Source organism: Ovis canadensis, chromosome 12, assembly GCF_042477335.2.
Source record: "Ovis canadensis isolate MfBH-ARS-UI-01 breed Bighorn chromosome 12, ARS-UI_OviCan_v2, whole genome shotgun sequence".
NCBI classification, from domain to species: Eukaryota; Metazoa; Chordata; class Mammalia; order Artiodactyla; family Bovidae; genus Ovis; species Ovis canadensis.
Window position 1 is genome coordinate 36,667,740 of NC_091256.1, and position 18,783 is coordinate 36,686,522.

Sequence of the window (18,783 nt, forward strand, 5' to 3'; positions counted from 1 at the left end):
CATCGACAGTCATTTTCCCAGTAATCCTATACTGCAGTATTGTTACCTCCATTGAAAGGTGATGATGATGAAAATAACCACCTCACTAATATTCAGCATATGACAGGGACTGGGCTAAAAGCTTCATAGGCAGTACCTTATTTAATCTTCACAGGAACCTTTTGAGGTAGGCATGATTATCAACTCATTTTATGAATGAAAGAGACACTGAAGTTCAGACTGGCTTAAGAACAGGTGCATCAGGACTTCTCTGGTGGGCTAGTATTTAAGCCTCCTCTGTCCCAGTGCGGGGTCGGGTAGGGGGGCAGGTTTGATCCCTGGTCAGGGAACTAGACTCCATATGCCACAACCAAGAGTTCACATGGCAAAACCAAGAGTTTGCATGCCACAGCTAAAGATCCTGCATGCTGCAACTACGACCCTACACAGCCAAATAAACAAATAATAAAAATGAAATTAAAAAAAAGAAAGAAACAGAATAGGTGCAACTAGTAATGTTCTAAGATTAGACTCAAGCCCAGTGTCTGTTGGTTTGAACCTATATACCCCATAACGCCTCCACCCCAAGGGGCATAATAAACACTGAAATATTACTATTATTCTTATGTTACTTTATTGCACTTCACAGATATTGTATTTTTTACAAACTGAACATTTGTGGTAACCCTGTGTCAAGCAACCCTGTGCTTCCCTGGTGGCTCAGGCGGTAAAGCATCTGTCTACAATGTGGGAAACCAGGGTTCAATCCCTGGGTCGGAAAGATCCCCTGGAGAAGGAAATGGCAATCCACTCCAGTACTACTGCCTGGAGAATCCCATGGACAGAGGAGCCTGGTAGGCTACAGTCCATGGGGTCGCAAAGAGTCAGACACGACTGAGCACACTTTCTTTCTTTTCTGTCTCAAGCAAGTCTACTGGTGCCATTTTTCTAACAGCATTTGTTCACCTCCTGGCTCGGTGTCACATTTTGATAATTCTTGCAATATTTCATACTTTTTCATTACTTTTATATTTTTCACAGTGACTGATGACCTGTGATCTCGGATGTTACTGTTGTTAATTGCAGATGTAGTGGAAATAACAAGAGAACTAGAATAAGATGCGGACCCTGAAGATGTGACTGGATTGTTCCAATTTCCCAAAACTTTAACAGATGAGGAACTGCTTTGTATAGATGAACAAAGAAAATGTTTTCTCAAGATGGAATCTACTCCTGGTAAGGATGCCATGAAGACTATTAAAATGACAACAAAAAATTTAGAATGTTATGCAGAGCTAGTGGATAAACAGTGGCAAGACTAGAGAATTAACTCTGATTTTGAAAGAAGTTCTACGATGGGTGAAATGCTATTAAACAGCACTGCATGCTACAGAGAAACTGTGAAAGAAGAGTCAATCTAGGTGGCAAACTTCACTGCTGTCTTAGTTTAAGTTGTCACAGCTGCTCCAACCTTCAGCAACCAGCACCCTGATGTCAGCAGCCATCAACGCAAGACCCTCTAACAGCAAGATTATGACTAGCTAAAGCCTCAGATGATGGTTAGCATTTTTTAGCAATAAAGTATTTTTTTATAGCACAGGGAACTAGAGTCAATATCTTATAATACCCTATAATGGAAAATAATCTGAAAAATAATATACGTGCATCACCTTGCTGTGTACTTGAAGCACTGTAAATCAACTATACTTCAATAAAAATATATATATAATGAAATACAAAAATTTTTTTTAGACATAATGCTTATCACACGCTTAACAGACTACTGTATATGTAACTTTTACATGCACTGGGAAACCAAAAAATTCGTGTGACTCACTTTCTTGCAATACTCACTTTATTGTCATCTGGAACTAAACCTGTAGTATTACCAAGGTCTGCCTGTACTTTTGTTACCAAGAAAGTTATCAGGATAACGCAGAAGTTGTATCTAGCTGTATTTTAAAGCTTTTGAAGTCTATTCTAAAATATATCACAATATATCTGCATATTACACTAAAGTGAACTAACTGACCAGAAATGAAAACTGTGTGCTGTGTAAGAACAGAACAGAAAGAAATTTATCCAGCGTGCCTGCTTAGGTTACTGACAGGCAGGGAAGATCAGCTGTAAATAAAAAGCCTCACCACTATTTGCTTTCTTTAAAACAGATTGGAAGAAAAAGGCATTTGCTCAGTAGCCATTCTCCCTGGGTCCAGTTTTAATGACCAAATTTGATAGTGAACCGAAAAAGAGTCAACACAGCAGGTCTGAGACGGTCACTCGTAGAAAGGCCTGACTACAAGGGCAGCCCCTGACTAGCATCTGGGAGTCTGGATATTGGGAGGGTTGCTACTGCCCCTGATAAGAACGGTCACTGTGCCTACCTTCTTTTTACAAACAATATGGTTTATGCTGAATTATCTGCTTTCCTTCTGGGAGTCTGGAATTTTGGTCAGTGCTAGGCAGAAGGTGTCTACGTGACGGCTCTGGGCATAGAGTCTCTTATGTGCTTCCCACTTCAAGGGACACTTCACGTGTGTCATTAGAATTTGCCACTAGAGGAATCAAGTACAAGCTGTGTGGCTCCACTGGGAGAGGACTCCTGGAGGCTTGTACCTGGTTTCCTCTGGACTTCGCTCACATACATTTTCCCTTGGCTGATTTTGTGCCTGTAATTCTTTTTCTGGGATAAAGCACAGCTGTGAGTTACACCAACATGCTGAGTGAGTCCCCCTAGTGAACTCGGAACCTGAGGGTGCCCTTTGGGATGCCAACACAGATAGTAAAATAATTCCAGGCTATACCTATAAAAGTTACTGCCCGTAACATGACCATAAAGTTTTGCCTAAAATGGACATGCACCCTGGAGAGGTTTTACTCCCATTAGCAAACACGAAAGTTAAGTTCCAAAAACTTTGACTGTGAATTAAGCCATGGATATTTTCAACAACTGATACTTACCGGGAACTCTGGCAGGAAAGGAATCAGGAGATCCTGCTCCAGCACCACCCTCTTCTTCATCTTCTTCAAATTCCAAATTTTCTTCTTCACCAGGTGCTAAAATTCTTCTACACGCAAAAGGACAGAAAAAAACAGTGAGCTACAAAACCAAATATACAAGAGAAGCCGAATAGCTACTTATTTCCCAGGTAAAATGTGATATAAAAAATGCTGTCATAAAATGCTAATATGTTGGATTAATGATATCAATGATACCAACATTGATATGATACATCCAGAAATATATGAAAAATAGGTATAAAATAAGATGATAAAATAAGAAGACAAATACTAGTGCTAATTTATTTTACCTTAAAGGGACAGGCTGAACATCAAATGGGAATTCTTTATTATATGTAAGAATATTCTTTAGGACTAGAATAAAAAGAGAAAGACACATGAATTATGTCATGAATCAGAATTAAAAAATTTATTGTGACTGATTTTAGTCAATTTTATCATGCCTATTAATATGTATGTATACGTGTGTGTGTGTCTTCAATCGCTCATTCATGTCTGATTCTTTGTGACCTCATGGACCACAGCCCACCAGGCTCCTCTGTCCATGGGTTTTCCCAAGCAAGAATACTGAAGTGGGTTGCCATTTCTTCTTCCAGAGGATCTTCCAGACCCAGGGATCGAACCCGTGTCTCCTGCATCGCAGGCAGATTCTTTACCGCTGAGCCACTGGGGTGTCTGTTAATACTTTAAAAATTCCCAGTCTTATCAACCAAAGCCACAATGCACTTGTCCATTGAATATTTTAGCAAAATGAAAATATCCACACTCCAAGCACCAGTAATTTCAGAGTACTGTCAGAACTCCAAGGAAGGTAACTTCCAGAGTCTCAAGAGCGCTTATGGAAAATGAACTCCAAAATAGTTCTCTATACAAAATCCAAGGTGAGACATGGGGCACCTGAGAAAGACAATAACTCCTCCCTGGAGTACTTTAATTAAAAGACTGGTGTCAAAGATGACCAATGAGAGGGATATGAGCCTATCTTATTCTATGTCTTGATTAGTCTTCCCCTCAACTCCACAAAACTGCTCAAGTTTATAGTAGTGAGGTTATAATTCTCATATACCTTTACCATAGTTTATTATGTGTATGTAATGTATACATACATATATGTACATATATGCTTACATACAGGCTCATGCATGCTCAGTCATGTCTGACTCTTTGTGACCCCAGGGATACTGTAGCCTGCCAGGCTTCTCTGTTCATGGGATTCTCCAGGCAAGAAAACTGGAGTGGGTTGCCATTTCCTTCTCCATATATATGCACACACAAACACAAAGAGGGATTTATCCTCAAGAGAAGTCTTCAAACAATCTCTTGTATTACAACCTCCTGTATTATGGCTGCGGTCAGTGATTATATCCAGGCAAGGAAACTTAAAAAGAGATGCTCTACAATTCTACCTACATTTGGAGAGGTGCTTCACATCTGGTCTTATGGATTGCCAGTATCTACCTGCAGTTATATGAAGGTAATGGCATTAACTGTACAATCCAAAATGTTTCTGTGAGTTTATACTCAACTTATTCATTCTAATTTTGGACTCTTGCAGTTTAGAGCTGAAACAGGTATGGATGTTGTCATCCTCAAAAAGGAAATCCCTGAGTACAGGTTGCAATTACATGCCTTACTCCCACAGGAGTCAAATGTGTTTATCATACTTCTTCTAATATATGCACTCCTACTAAGCCCTTCAGGCGGAGAAGTCTGAGACTTGTGTCTATATTTTCACTCATTCTTATTTTCTCTCTCCTTCCAACTCCTACCCTCCTTCTTCTTTCTTTCTTCTTCTCAACAAGAAGTGCTAAGATATGGCAGTGATAGAGACAGTGTTCTCACCTTCAAACGGGTCTTAGACCCTAGCCAGGAAAAGCAGACAATGGTGGTGGTTTAGTCGGTAACTTGTGTCCGACTCCTGTGACCCCGTGGACTATAGCCTGCCAGCTTCCTCTGTCCATGGGGATTCTCTAGGCAAGAATACTGGAGTGGGTTGCCAGTTCCTTCTCCAGGGGAGAAGCAGACAATAACAAGCCACAAAATGAACACAGTGATGTTAAGACTGTGGCTGAAGGACCCAGAGGATGCTTGTGTAAGTGGAGTAGAGGGATTACTTCAGCTGAAGTGAACAGGGTACGCCGCTCAAACCTGAATTATTAGAAGACATTGGAGCCATGACCTGGATGAGAAGAAATGTCCACAAGCAGCTTTGGGCAAGGGCTCTCCACGTATTAAGAGAACAGGCCAGAGCAACAACAAAGGCTCTGCAGCAGGAGTTTGTTCAAGGAATGGAGAGGACCACAAAGCTGAAGTCTGATAAGCAAAGGGCAGGTGGCGAAAGATCTGAATCAGATCTTAGCCCTCCCATGATGTTAATGACTTGCGCATTCATGTAACTATTCATGTAACTCTGAATCTCAGCTTCCCCAGCTCCAAAATCATAGTCTATCTTTCTTCACAGATTGTTGAGAGAATTAAATTAAATAACATAACATGACACTGCATAGGAACACTTACAGTAAAGTCTACATTATTATATGGTATTTTATTCTGTCCATAGTTCTCCCTATTTGACTGACTAGAATCCTATTATTTTAGATCTAAGAAGGACTATTTTTCAAATTTTAAGAATGTCACCTCTAAACTTGGTGCATGACTGTTATTGTGAGTAAACTATTCATTCAACTCAAATATCAAATAATCACACAGTATTGTTCTAGATGCTGAGAATGGGAAATGGGTGTCAAGATTACGCATATTTATATCAGCAATGACCACATTTTAATAGTGAAAAGGAAAAAGTCAACCCTTAAAATGTAAACAAAACATCAATGAAATAGCTGAAAATCACATTACTTACTAAGAATATCCTGAATTTGTATTATAATAGAAGAATTAAACAGTATTTTCTTTCCTTAGGTATCAAAGTTTTGAAAAGGAAATGTCTGTTTTGGCATAATAGCTTCTTCTTTATTTTATATTTACAAGTATAGAGTATATCAGATATTTAACTTGTATGAATAATTTTGAAAGAAAAATAACAGCACCTTTCTTGCTTTCTGTAATTGCAGGATGGCTTTCCATTTTCACCAACTGGGGAATAACAGCGATTCTAATGTCCTTTTAAAATAAGATTCCACATAAACTTAACATAGGATTTTTCTTCTAATATGAATCTTGATATTTTTGGAGGTTGTAGAGAAGAGGAGAAGCTAGTTTATAATTTCCTGGAAGGGGTGATCATGAATGTGGAGTCCACCACGATTGGGGACTAACTGGTTCATTCAGTAGGAATAATGCACACAGGCCCACTGAATGCTGACTTGATGGTATACCCTCTACTGGTGAGCACTCAGCACTCCTAGCCTACTCTCATGGAGCATGGCCTGCCACCCTCTTGAATCTGACATTAAAAATCACACACACACGCCCCAAATGTATTTCTTTTTTTTTTCTTTGTAGCTAATTTTCATTTTTGTGGTAGGAAAAATGAGCAAGTGCTTCCCATCTGAAAGTTTATTTTAAATTATGGGAAACAATTCCCTGTAGACATTTAACTCTATTCAGTTAAAAAATTTGCCAAGTTCACACTATAGGCAAAGCACTGAATGAGGCTCTGTGAGGAAAATACAAAGGTTATTCACAATATTCTTGAGAAAAAAAATAAATATTAGTGAGAATAGTACCGGGCAGACTATGACAGTGGCTATAAAAAGTGCTCCTATAAAGAACATGAGACAGAGTCTAATTACTGCTAACGAGAGAAGAGAAAGCTTTCAGGGCAAGGTGGGATTTCTCTGGGGCCTTGAAAGTTTAATTAATGGAAGGGAATTTTACAGTTTATGGGGTGGTCATAAAGGGATATGTTTGAGTAAGAAGTAGTGTATTACTAAGGATTAACATAAGAAAATTAAATTAACTATTACATTCAGGATCTTAGCTTCAGTGTGAATTTCAGATAGGATTACAGAGATTTTAAAAATCTTGAAGGAAAAATACATTAGCAAAATAAGCCAACTAAGATCAACAAGTTGAAAGATACACTCATTTGTTAATTTTCCCTTCCTTACATTATTAGAAGAGGCAGAGGCCAGGTTAACTAAGAACACTTAATCTGAAATATAGTCAAATACCAATTTATTGAAAATGTTTAATTCTGATAAAATAGTTAACTCAAAACAAGCGCCTAGATTTTATAAATTCAAGCTTGATTACAGGGCATAGCCTACTGAGATACAACATACACATTTAAGTTCAAGAGGCAAGAAGCAAATTAAAATCATCTAAAGTACCAGGAAGGGAGAAGTCCAAATGAGAAACTTTATATAAAATCAAAATATAATTTAAAAACGAATCCAAATTACACTCTTTCCTCTCTATTCCCACCCCAAATCTTATACACAAACAAATCAGAAAACAAATGTAGATTTCAGCTCAATCTTCTACAAATACATGGGTCAATAATCTCTCAGGAGTCTGACCTGAAGAATCATGATACCAAGGACTGATGTCAACATTGCACAATTACAAGTATTAATAACAGAGCGTAAGGGTAGGAATGTAGGCTTTGAGATCACTTCAAACACAACCCAGTTTGAGCATTTACAAGCTGTAAAATCATGGGCAAGTGTCAGTAAAATGTGGTTTAGTCTATTTATCTGAGTGTTTGGCACATTCCTGCTACTCTGAAAAATGGTGATCATTATTACCAACAAGAGAGTCTATGAGGTAACAGAAAGAAAAATTGAGTGTGTCCATGGAAGGAGATAATAAACATCTGATTTTAAGTGTTTACAGTCTTTACAGTGAACCTACATATTCTTAAGTTTTATTTGGAAACAAACTGAAAAGAGATGGAAAATAGTTACTAAATGAGGATCCCAAATCCTAATTATTCTTATCATTTAAAATTGAACATTTCTAATTTTCTTCAGAAATATAATATAACTCAGGTATCCTCAATGCAGCTGAAATCTTTTTTTAAAAGAACCCACCTGCCAATGCAGGAGACACAAGAGATGTGGGTTCGATGCCTGGGTTGGGAAGATTCACTGGAGGAGGTAATGGCAACCAACTCCAGTATTCTTGCCTAAAAAATTCCATGGACAGAGGAGCCTGACGGGCTACAGTCCATGGAGGTTACAAGAATCGGACATGCCTGAGTGAGCACAAATGTGTTTTTCTTAAAATAATCTTATATGTAGGCACTTAGAAGAGACCAATTATTCTATGATCACATTTATGTGAAACGTTCAGAACAGGCAAATTTATAGAGACAAAAAGTAGATTAGTGGTTGCCTCGGGCTGGGAATCAGGGGAAGCCAGAGAGGAATGAGTGAATGCTAATGGATACAGGGTTTCTTTACGGGGTGATAAAAAATGTCCTAAAATTGACTGTGGTGATATTTAATACTTGTGCCCTTGCCTATATTTCAAACATTTCCTCTAAGAGAACATTCATTTGAACCAGCAAAAAAGCTTCATCTAGCACATCCTAACCACCAAAATATTTGAAGGAATTGTTTACTTAAAAATAAAAAAGAAACGTTTAGGAAGGAAAATGAGGACAATAAAGAAATATTTTATAAAGCAGTTTAAACAGCTGGCTGGACTGCAGTTTTCACTGACATTCAGTATAAATAGGCATCAATGACTATAACTTTATACTTCTCAGTAGAATCTACTGTAAATGTTTACTAAAGTAATTTTATTATTACTTTAGTAAATAGTAGTCTTATTACACTGAATAAAACAAAGGCTAAAACAGATAGGTGAGGTACAACATAGAGTCAAATAATTTTTCATTCTGTAATGAAGGTGAGAGGGCTTCCTAGGTAGCAGTGGTAATGAATCCGCCTGCCAATGCAGGAGATACAGTTTTGATCCCTTGTTTGGGAAGATACCTTGGAATAGGAAATGGCAACCCACTCCAGTATTCTTGTGTGGAAAACTCCATGGACAGGGGAGTCTGGTAGGTTACAGTCCATGGGGTTGCAAAGAGTCAGACATGACTGAGCACACAAGGTGAACCAGACAATAATTACTAAAAATACTACAGGAATTACAAAAGCACGAAAAATTACATAGGATTAGATAGTAACAGAAAAGACTCAAACTAGCATCTCTGCTAAATAATCTTAATATCCATAATAGTGTAAACATTTTTCTAAAGCAGTATCAATAAAAAATATGAAATAAAGCTTACTTGGTTCTAGCTTCTTCAGATCTTCCAGTTTAAATTCTTCCTGGGACTGTGTGGACTGAATTTAAAATATGCAAATTACATATTTTTAATACAAAGACTTCACTGCACCCGATGCCTTTTATTATGGCTAACAAAATATTCAAAAAGTAGCCAAAATAAAAGACTCCATCTCTTGCTTTCAAGGTTAAAAAAATTTTTTTTAATTCCAAATTAGTTTTTGTTTTTTGGGAACATTCTGACTAAAGATATTGAAGAAAAAAATTGAAGCCATATCTTTTATTTTTACAGTTTATATAACATGAACTAATAGATCTTTTAATAGGAGTTTAATTCATGAATTCTTATTGTTAAAAAATCCTTTTGAGACTATAATGCTTTTGACATGAATGCCTAACATTTTATCAATAGTTCATACTAATTCCTTTTCCTTATATTAAGAAGTTGAGAGGGAGGGAATCTATTTACCTGTAAAGCTGCACTTCGTAATTCCAAGCATGTTGCAATTTTGCCTATGGTTTTCTGCAGGAAAAAGAAAAAGTTATAAATACCAAATACATTATAACCGTTAGTTGCCAAAAATCGAGTTCATATTTTATTGATAAGTGATTTATGATTTTAAAAGTTAGGTTAAATTTTATTTCTTTTTAGCATTTTGCAAACACTAGAGATGAGACCATTAGACCATTGGTTGGTCTAATGTGCCACAACCAATTTTAAATCATTTGCTTTGATGATAGCTTTCTATATGATTTAAAGGGCAATGAAAAGGACTTCAAACATCTCTCCAAGCTTTGCCTTCTCTTCTTCTCCATAAGGTCTGATATTAACTAAAAGACTTAAAATCAAAAATATCTGAAAGTTAGCACAATGGTATAATTTAATTTTGACTGAAGTCCAATCTTAACTTGTTCAATTAAATATATCAGCAATGCTAAGCAAAATCAATACTTGTGATAAATGGTGGCAAACTTTATAGTCAGATCTGAGTTATCAAATAGATATAAATGACAGGGCATAGTCCTTGCCTTTAATAAGCTCATGTTTCTATTAAACATATAAAACACATACAAAATCACTGTAACATAAAACAGAGGAACTTGGTTTACAGGTGTCAGCAAAGTAAATGCTACTATGCCCTGAAGAAATAGGACAGGAATCAAAATTAGGGATCAAGCCCCAGTGACTGGGAGGATTTCTAAAACTAAAGAACTTGGAAAAACGTCATAGTTCAGTTGTCTAAAGTCCCAAACTGAAAATAGGGAAATAGGTTTGAAATGTGAAATGTGTGTGGATTGCAGAGGGAGGGGTTATTATGAAGGGGACCTTCTATGACTAGCTGAGGAATGAATCTGTTATTACCTTAGCAATAAATTACACAGATAGTTTTTGGACAGAAGAATGACTGTCAGATTTGCCCTTTAAGAAAACTGTTGTGGTAACAGTGTCCCTAGAGTAAAGGAGAGAAGGGCAAAGACTAAAGATTAGATCAGGCTATTTCAACTGTCCAGGTAATCAGCAGTCAGAAAAAGAACATGAATGATTAGGGTTGAATTGAAAAGGAGGAGACCCAAAACACAAATATGCACAAGAGCAGGCAGCTAAATATGACAAGCAAGACTTTGAAATCTTTCTAAAAAAAGATATTTCTTAACTTTCTGTGCAATGCCTTCACAATACAATATTCTGGGGAAAAGTGATATTTTTCTACACATACTGATGACCTGCAAAAGTTCAGTCAATTAGATTTGGTGGTTTCCTCTTATGCCAATTTTCTTTAGGAGATAAATGAGGAGCAAAGAGGAGTAACAAGTATTGTCCTGGTATCTGGCACTCAGGCTAGTGAGTGCTAGGCGATTATCATACAGCCATTATATAGCTGGGATAGCAATTCACAAAATAAAACACTACGTCTACAAATAACAAATGCTAGAGAGGGTACGGAGAAAAGGGAACCCTCTTATACTGCAAGCGGGAATGTAAATCGGTGCAGCCACTATGGAAAACAGCACAGAGGTTCCTTAAAAAACTAAAAATAGGGTTGCCATATGATCCAGCAATCCCACCCCTGAACACATATCTAGAGAAAACTATAATTTGAAAAGACACATGCACCTCAATGTTCATAGCAGCACTATTTATAATAGCCAAGACATGAAGTAAGGTAAATAAATGTCCACTGACAATGAATGGATAAAAAAAGAATACACACACATACATACACACACACACACACACACACACACACACAGAGGAATACTACTCAGCCATAAAAAAGAATGAAATGCCATTTGCAGCAACATGGATAGACCTAGAGATTATCATACCAAGTGAAGTAAGTCAGAAGAGAAAAGCAAATACCATATGATATCACTTGCATGTGGAATCTAAAATATGACAGAAATGAACTTATTTATAAAACAGAAGCAGACTCACAGACAAAGAAAACAAACTGATGGTTACCAAAAGGGAAAGGGGAAGCGATAAATTAGGAGCATGGATTAGCAGACAGAAAGTACTATAATAAACAATAAAGCCCTACTGTATAGCACAAGGAACTGTATTCACTATCATACAATAAACCATAATGGAAAAGAAAACAAAAAAGAACATGTATATATATGTATAACCGAATCACTCAGCTGTGCACCAGAAGCTAACACAACACTGTAAATCAAGTACATATCAGTAAAACAATTTTCAAAAGTAAATAAACTACTACTCAAAAGATATGACTCTTGGCCAAGGAACTAGTAACAATATTTAACTGTTTCCACAATCTTTAAAATTTCCTTTAATGTTAATGTGAGTTTAGAAAATGTCAAATTTTATTCTGAAATTTTATATTTAAATATTATATTTAATATAATTGCTGTAAAAGGATTCAAGATACAGATTTATTTACCCTCTGAAAGAGCTGTTGTAGGGGAGTCAGCAACAATCTTTTTTATATAAAATCTAATATCACTAAATCAGTGGTGTTCATATGAACCACTCAAATCTGACAAAACTAGCAAATGACTTTAATATAGTTAGTAATGGCTAAAACCTATTGAGCACTTACGAAGTGTCAGATTCTCCTAGTTGATTTACCCACATTAATTCATTGAATCCTGACTACAATCCTATGCATGAGATACAACCATTTCACATCTATAAGATGTGAAAACCGAAGAGAGGTTAAGCAACTTGTCCCGGACATCAATGTCTTCAATACAATAGCAATATATACAACAAAGCAATACACTTATTTTAATACCATTTGGTCACACTTACGTTCTTTTAAAAAAATGGTTTTGAAAAAGGGCTGGCTGTATTAAGGGACATGCATCAGTGAGTAAGTCTTTAAAACATTAGTTAACTCCTTTTCCTTCTTTACTATACAATCCATTTGATTTGATGTTTTTAACATTTCAGGTAAAATATATTCTAGTTTAACAACTATAAGTCCACTAATAACCTATTTTAAATGTAAACATTTCTTCAAGTTAAGAAGCAGCAACAGTTTTTTACAGTCTATTGAAACTATGGCAAAATACCAATAGGCATTATTCATAACTATTTTAAGGGACCACACCCAACATCAGTATTAAAAAAAGAGTGAAACACTATCATTTTTCAGCCACAGCAATGACTTTTAAAAAGTAGCATTTATAGACGTCAAAATCAAGTAGCTTGCTACTGTCATTATTCTACCTTTCTTAGAAAGAAACAGTTCAGAAAAATTATTAAGAAGCACATAACATAAATCCTGACTAATATACATTAAGACTAAGCATTCAAGGTAAGTGAACTTAATCTTAGAAAGATTTAAATAATTAGCATTTCATTCAAATTAATTGCATATGTCTAACAAGGTATATAGGTGGAAAATGTCATTTTCAGAATACTGGCTGTTTTACTTTATCATTAGCTAGGGGAATGGTTAACTCCAAAAGAGCTATTAAAGGAAAAAAGCAGTTAACAATTAAAGAACTACAGTAATTTTGCCAAAACATATTAAGGAAAAAATACTTTACAAAAATACAAAGAGTTAAAAGAGCACAGTCTCAATCCAGACAATTTTTTAGATTTAGACAGCCCATCATCTATCCTCTAGCTGGGGGGAGGCAGAGAAGAAAGGAAGTGAGGGAGGAGGCAGTGGAAAGGGAGACCTATAAAATATAAAACAAGCATATAGTGCTGGAATTCTCATCACCACTCATCTGATTCAAAACAGGGAAAAACTTTCTAAGCATCATGAGACAGGATGTTCTATTCTGTCCAGAAACTTACACGAGAAAATCTACTACACCAAAGTAGGGAATTTAATGGAATGAAAGCTTTTGGCAGCTATTTTTTGGCGACTAAACCCAGTTGTTATAGTGACAAAACTATTAAGAAATGAAATGAAAGCTAAGTCAACTGATCATGAGGGAGGATCAAATAAGAATTATAAACTTGATTTTCCACCAGAAATCTTTGAGATTATGAATAGAAAATCCATATGAAGATTTTCTACCACCAACTAATCAAGTTAAGAGAGATCAGTGGTATGGCTTTAGAGTTCTTCACATTTAAAATAAATACTGAGAAGTATATAAGTTTCTCTCTAAAAAAATAATTCCTCTCATCTTAATACAAATAAATATCAATAATCTAAGATCTAACAAAGCATTTATTCATCAAATAGTTTTGAAATCTTACTGTGAGCAACAGTAAAAAGTTTCATAAAGTACTTTAAGGTGGTTTTTAAAAAAATCTTTTAAAGTTCCACAAATTGTTGAATGGTTGGCATAATTCTAAAATCTGTCTCTGCTACAAATACATTCAAAATAGTAAAAGCACAAAGAGAATAATTCAAAATATAAAACATATAGAATAGTTCTGCATAGACTAATGTAAGGAACATTCTCCGTTTTTCTCTTTTAAGGAAACACAATTGAGTTTCTTCTCCTTCGGCTTACATGCCAGGTCTGGCATTCAAGTAATTTTGCAGACCTAACAGTCGGTTTCAAAATTTCCCATAACATGTTCTTTAGACCCAATGAAATATAAAGAAAAGAGGAGGGAGGCTTTCAAAAGCAAACAAATTTAAGACATACTCCATTACCCAAACTCTTTAAAAATCCAACATACACATTAGCATGTTAAAAGCCCGAAAGTCACAAACTCTGTTGATATAACATCTATCAATTCTTCTGAGTCAATATTCTCCAGATAATGTCTGGGAAATCTTTGTTTTCTAATCATTTTTTAACTTGGAGTCTCTGATTTTTTCCTTCAGTTAGTTCAGTCGCTCAGTCATGTCCAACTCTGAAACCGTATGGACTGCAGCACACCAGGCTTCCCTGTTCATCACCAACTACTAGAGCTTGCTCAAACTTGTCCATCAAGTTGGTGATGCCATCCAACCATCTCATCCTCTGTCGTCCCCTTCTCCTCCGACCTTCAATCTTTCCCAGCATCAGGGTCTATTCCAATGAGACATTTCTTCACATCAAAGGTAGCCAAAGTATTGGAAGCCAAAGTATTGGAAGCTTCAGCTTCAACATCAGTCCTTCCAATGAATATTCAGAATTGATTTCCTTTAGGATGCACTGGTTGGATCTCCTGGCAATCCAAGGACTCTCAACAGTCTTCTCCAACACCACAGTTCAAAAGCATCAATTCTTCCGCGCTCAGCTTTCTTTACAGTACAACTCTCACATTCATACATGACTATTGGAAAAACCACACCTTTGACCAAACGGACATTTGTCAGCAAAGTAATGTCTCTGCTTTTTAATGTGCTGCCTAGGTTGGTCATAGCTTTTCTTCCAAGGGGCAAGTGTCTTCATTTCACAGCTGCAGTCACCATCTGCAGTGATTTGGGAGCCCAAGAAAAGAAAGTCTGCCACTGTTTCTATTGTTTCCCCATCTATTTGCCATGAGGTGATGGGACTGGATGCCCTGATCTTCGTTTTTTGAATGCTGAGTTTTAAGCCAACTTTTTCACTCTCCTCTTCATCAGGAGGCTCTTCAGCTCCTCTTCACTTTCTGCCGTAAGGGTGGTTGGTGTCATCTGCGTATCTGAGGTTATTGATATTTCTCCCGGAAATCTTGATTCTACCTTGTGCTTCATCCAGTCCAGCGTTTCTCATGATGTACTCTGCATATAAGTTAAATAAGCAGGGTGACAATATAAAGGCTTGATGTACTCTCTTCCCAATTTGGAACCAGTCTGTTGTTCCATGTACAGTTCTAATGGTTGCTTCTTGACCTGCATACAGATTTCTCAGAAGGCAGGTCAGGTGTTCTGGTATTCCCGTCTCTTTCAGAATGTTCCACAGTTTGTTGTGATCCACACAGTCACAACAAACTGTGGAACTTTTTCCTTAAGTGACATTAAATAAAGCCTGTATGTCAAAGTGACCTTTTTTGCCCACTGTGAATGTTTTATCTGTATTTTTAAGGAAAGTTAAATTTTTAAAGGTAATGACTTGCCTTATATTCATAATGTAGTACAGAGTAATGGGGAGTGGGGGTGGGTCCTTCTCCCAAGCCCAAGGAATAGGCAGGCAGGCACAAGCTCTCTCTGGAGACACAAACGGCAGCCACATATGCCTCCTAGGCAGGTTTTTAAATACTAAATACCTCAGAAATAAGGTCTCCAGGAAAGGAGGAGGAGCAGACTACCTCAAAGGCAGAGGTCATTTGAAGATTTAGAGATGGTTTTCAAGATCATTTAGGGTTATCTTATCCCTCATTTCATACACAAGGAATTTAAGGCCCAGAGACAGAGCCAGGGTTCAAGACCAAGTCTTCTCACTTCAGATTTCAGGCTCATTCCTCTAGGTCATGCTGCCTCCTGGGCCTTATGGAGGGGGTGGATCTGTGTAAGCTGAAAAGAGAGCAGCTGGGCACCCACTATAAACAGCTATAAGTTAAACAGACAGCATTATCAAACACCCAGCTTCAGCCTCAGGAAGTTAAAGAAAATTTTAAAAAAGCTGATTTTGTCTCATTAGTCTAATCATCATCATATGCCAAAGCTCATTTCTTAACATTTAAAAAAAACTGTAGTATGTTTTAGGTCAAATCACTTTATATTTGAGTTCATATTAGATCCTATACTGCTTGGAGATGAGGCATGTAAGTAACTTAAGGGAAACAGGTGATTAAAACATGGCTGTCAAACTTTTTAATTTCCAAAGCTTTCATTTTGATTCCATACTCATAACATGCATTGTTAGCTGTTAAAGTTACATATTCAGATAGTTGAGATTGTTTCAAAATGTAGATGTTCAACCCTTAATTCTGTGATGTCAGTCGATCACATCCTAGTCATTCCTAGACAGATATCATAAATCTTGCATGTGATAAAGCATATAGTCCTTTTCCCTTTCCTCTTGCAAACCAAATATTTCCTCTGAGCTAATTATTTTCCCGGGCTAAACTCCTAAGTCTCCTAAATCTATCATTAGTCAGTTCAGTTGCTCAGTCGTGTCCGACTCTTTGCAACCCCATGGACTGCAGCACACCAGGCCTCCCTGTCCATCACCAACTCCCAGAGTTTACTCAAACTCATGTCCATTGAGTTGGTAATGCCATCTATCTATCAGCGATACTAGCAATTATTAAGGAAAAAAGAAAACTACACTTTAAAATTTTTAAAGTGCTATTTCTTTTCAAAATACAAAATAAAAATACATTAGATAACACAGACTCTAAATAGTTTTAAATGCAAACATACTAACCTGTGTAAGAAATATGACTGACCCTAATCTTTGGGATTGTTTTCTTTTCAAACTCTTATAAAGAAGAATCAAATGAGTACAAGCCTAAGAAGTGTTCAGAGAGTCATTCCCACTCCTTGTACAAAAAAAGGATAAAAGCAAATTAAGAAAAAAAGAAAAAAGGCAAATTAAGTTGCCATAGTTTTCACAATGTCTTTTCTTTATAAGAGGAAAACTGACATCAATTTTTTTCATTATCTGTGAGATTAAAATCTGACTTAATATTGGACCCCTTGAACTAGGAGAAAATATGGATTGTTTCCTCCCATTTCTTCTCATTCTGTTAAAGTGAAGCTTCTTAAAATATCCCATTTTTCAGTCTTTAGCAGTACAGGGAATCAATTTGACACATTAAAATTTTAATTCAAGGAGAAAGGATACTCTTGAAACATTTTGAAACCTCATGCATTTATTTTGTTGATGGACTCATGCCAAATTTTTTCTTGAACTAATTTTTTTCAGTGGTGGCTTGTTTGGTTTTTGTCTGTTTTGAGAGGAGCTGGAAAAAGAGTTAAGGGAGTTCAGAGTTAACAGGCGGGATGCAATTACTCACAATCTCACTCCAGTCTCTGGTTCCCCCTCCTCCCAACCAAAGAATGGATGGTCTCCACTAAAGTTAAAGTCTAAATGGCTGAGAAAAGAAATTCATTAAGTGAGAAATTCACTGCATGGTAAATCATTTGGTATCTCTGATTACTTAATGATCAGCAAAGCATGATCAGTATCATTCTTTGTACTTAAGTATAATGGCTTTTGTTGTTTCTTTTTGCTTAATGGACTCAAAAGACAGACCCTTTTTCACTTGGAATCTGATGTATCTAGAGATTATTTTATGGTACCTTTTGTTCTTCTGTGAATTCAGAATTATTGTGTTGAGCTTGGGCCTCTTTTTGTAGGTGTCTTGCTAATCTGTAAGAAGAAACAAACATTCTTTAGAAGGCAAGGACACAAAGTATTTCAAGTAGAAGGTAAAACAATTTAAATCTTAAAAAACAGTGAAGTACAATAACACTTTTCTTCTGTTTTCAAAGTATAAATCTACACTATCATTAGAATCTAACTTTGTGTAACAATGAAAATAAGATACAATACTTTTCAAACCATTTCACTGGGATAAATTTCAGCTCAAGACCATAAAAAGAGAATCATAGAGCTGGAAAGAATTTCAAATGACATCTAATTCAACTTTCTTCAGTACACATGATTTTCTTCTACAATAAACCAACAGCAGTTGTCCAGATTCAGCTTAAACACTTCCAGTGAACACCAATAATAGTACTGACCAGAGATATTTTATCAGTCTATCATTAATTTGCTGATAAGACTAGTTTAAATTACAGCTGTAACAAAGTGATGATACTCTATCAAATTATACTTTTGAACATATCTTTCAAGGCAAATAAAGAAAATTCCCTACCGATCAGACATGGAAATCATTGTTTGTCCAGTTATCATCATACTTATAAACAGCAGCTAGTCTTGGATGAATTTTCAAGGACAGATCTGTGTTACAAGTCTAAGCTCAACAATAAAGATCCAGAGCTATTTCTGAGATACCAAAAACCAAAGGAGTGATGCTTACAGCTAAACAATAAAAAGACAAATAACTAAATTTTAAAATGAGTAAAGGCTTTGACTGACAGACATTTTCTCCAAAGAAGATATAAAAGTGGCCAATAAGCACATGAATATAATATCATTAGTCATTAGAGAAATACAAATCAAAACCACAATGAGATACCACTACACACCCACCAGGATGGGTATAACTTTTAAAAGAGGGGGGAAAACTTACAATGTGTGTTGTCAAGGATGTGGAAACTA

At 36.3% G+C, this 18,783-nt stretch overlaps 1 protein-coding gene across 2 annotated transcripts in view; it reads right to left on the reverse strand.

Moving 5' to 3' along the window:
• The window catches only part of AIDA (axin interactor, dorsalization associated), a 49,098-nt gene that overhangs the window by 23,005 nt on the left and 7,310 nt on the right, over positions 1–18,783 (reverse strand). For both annotated transcript variants that reach the window (XM_069545414.1, XM_069545413.1), the window contains exons 2-6: positions 17,799–17,868; positions 9,671–9,724; positions 9,206–9,260; positions 3,291–3,354; positions 2,941–3,047 (exon numbers count right to left, since the gene is read on the reverse strand). In XM_069545414.1, coding sequence (XP_069401515.1) covers positions 2,941–3,047; positions 3,291–3,354; positions 9,206–9,260; positions 9,671–9,724; positions 17,799–17,868 — 350 coding nt within the window. The remainder of the gene's footprint in view (positions 1–2,940; positions 3,048–3,290; positions 3,355–9,205; positions 9,261–9,670; positions 9,725–17,798; positions 17,869–18,783) is intronic.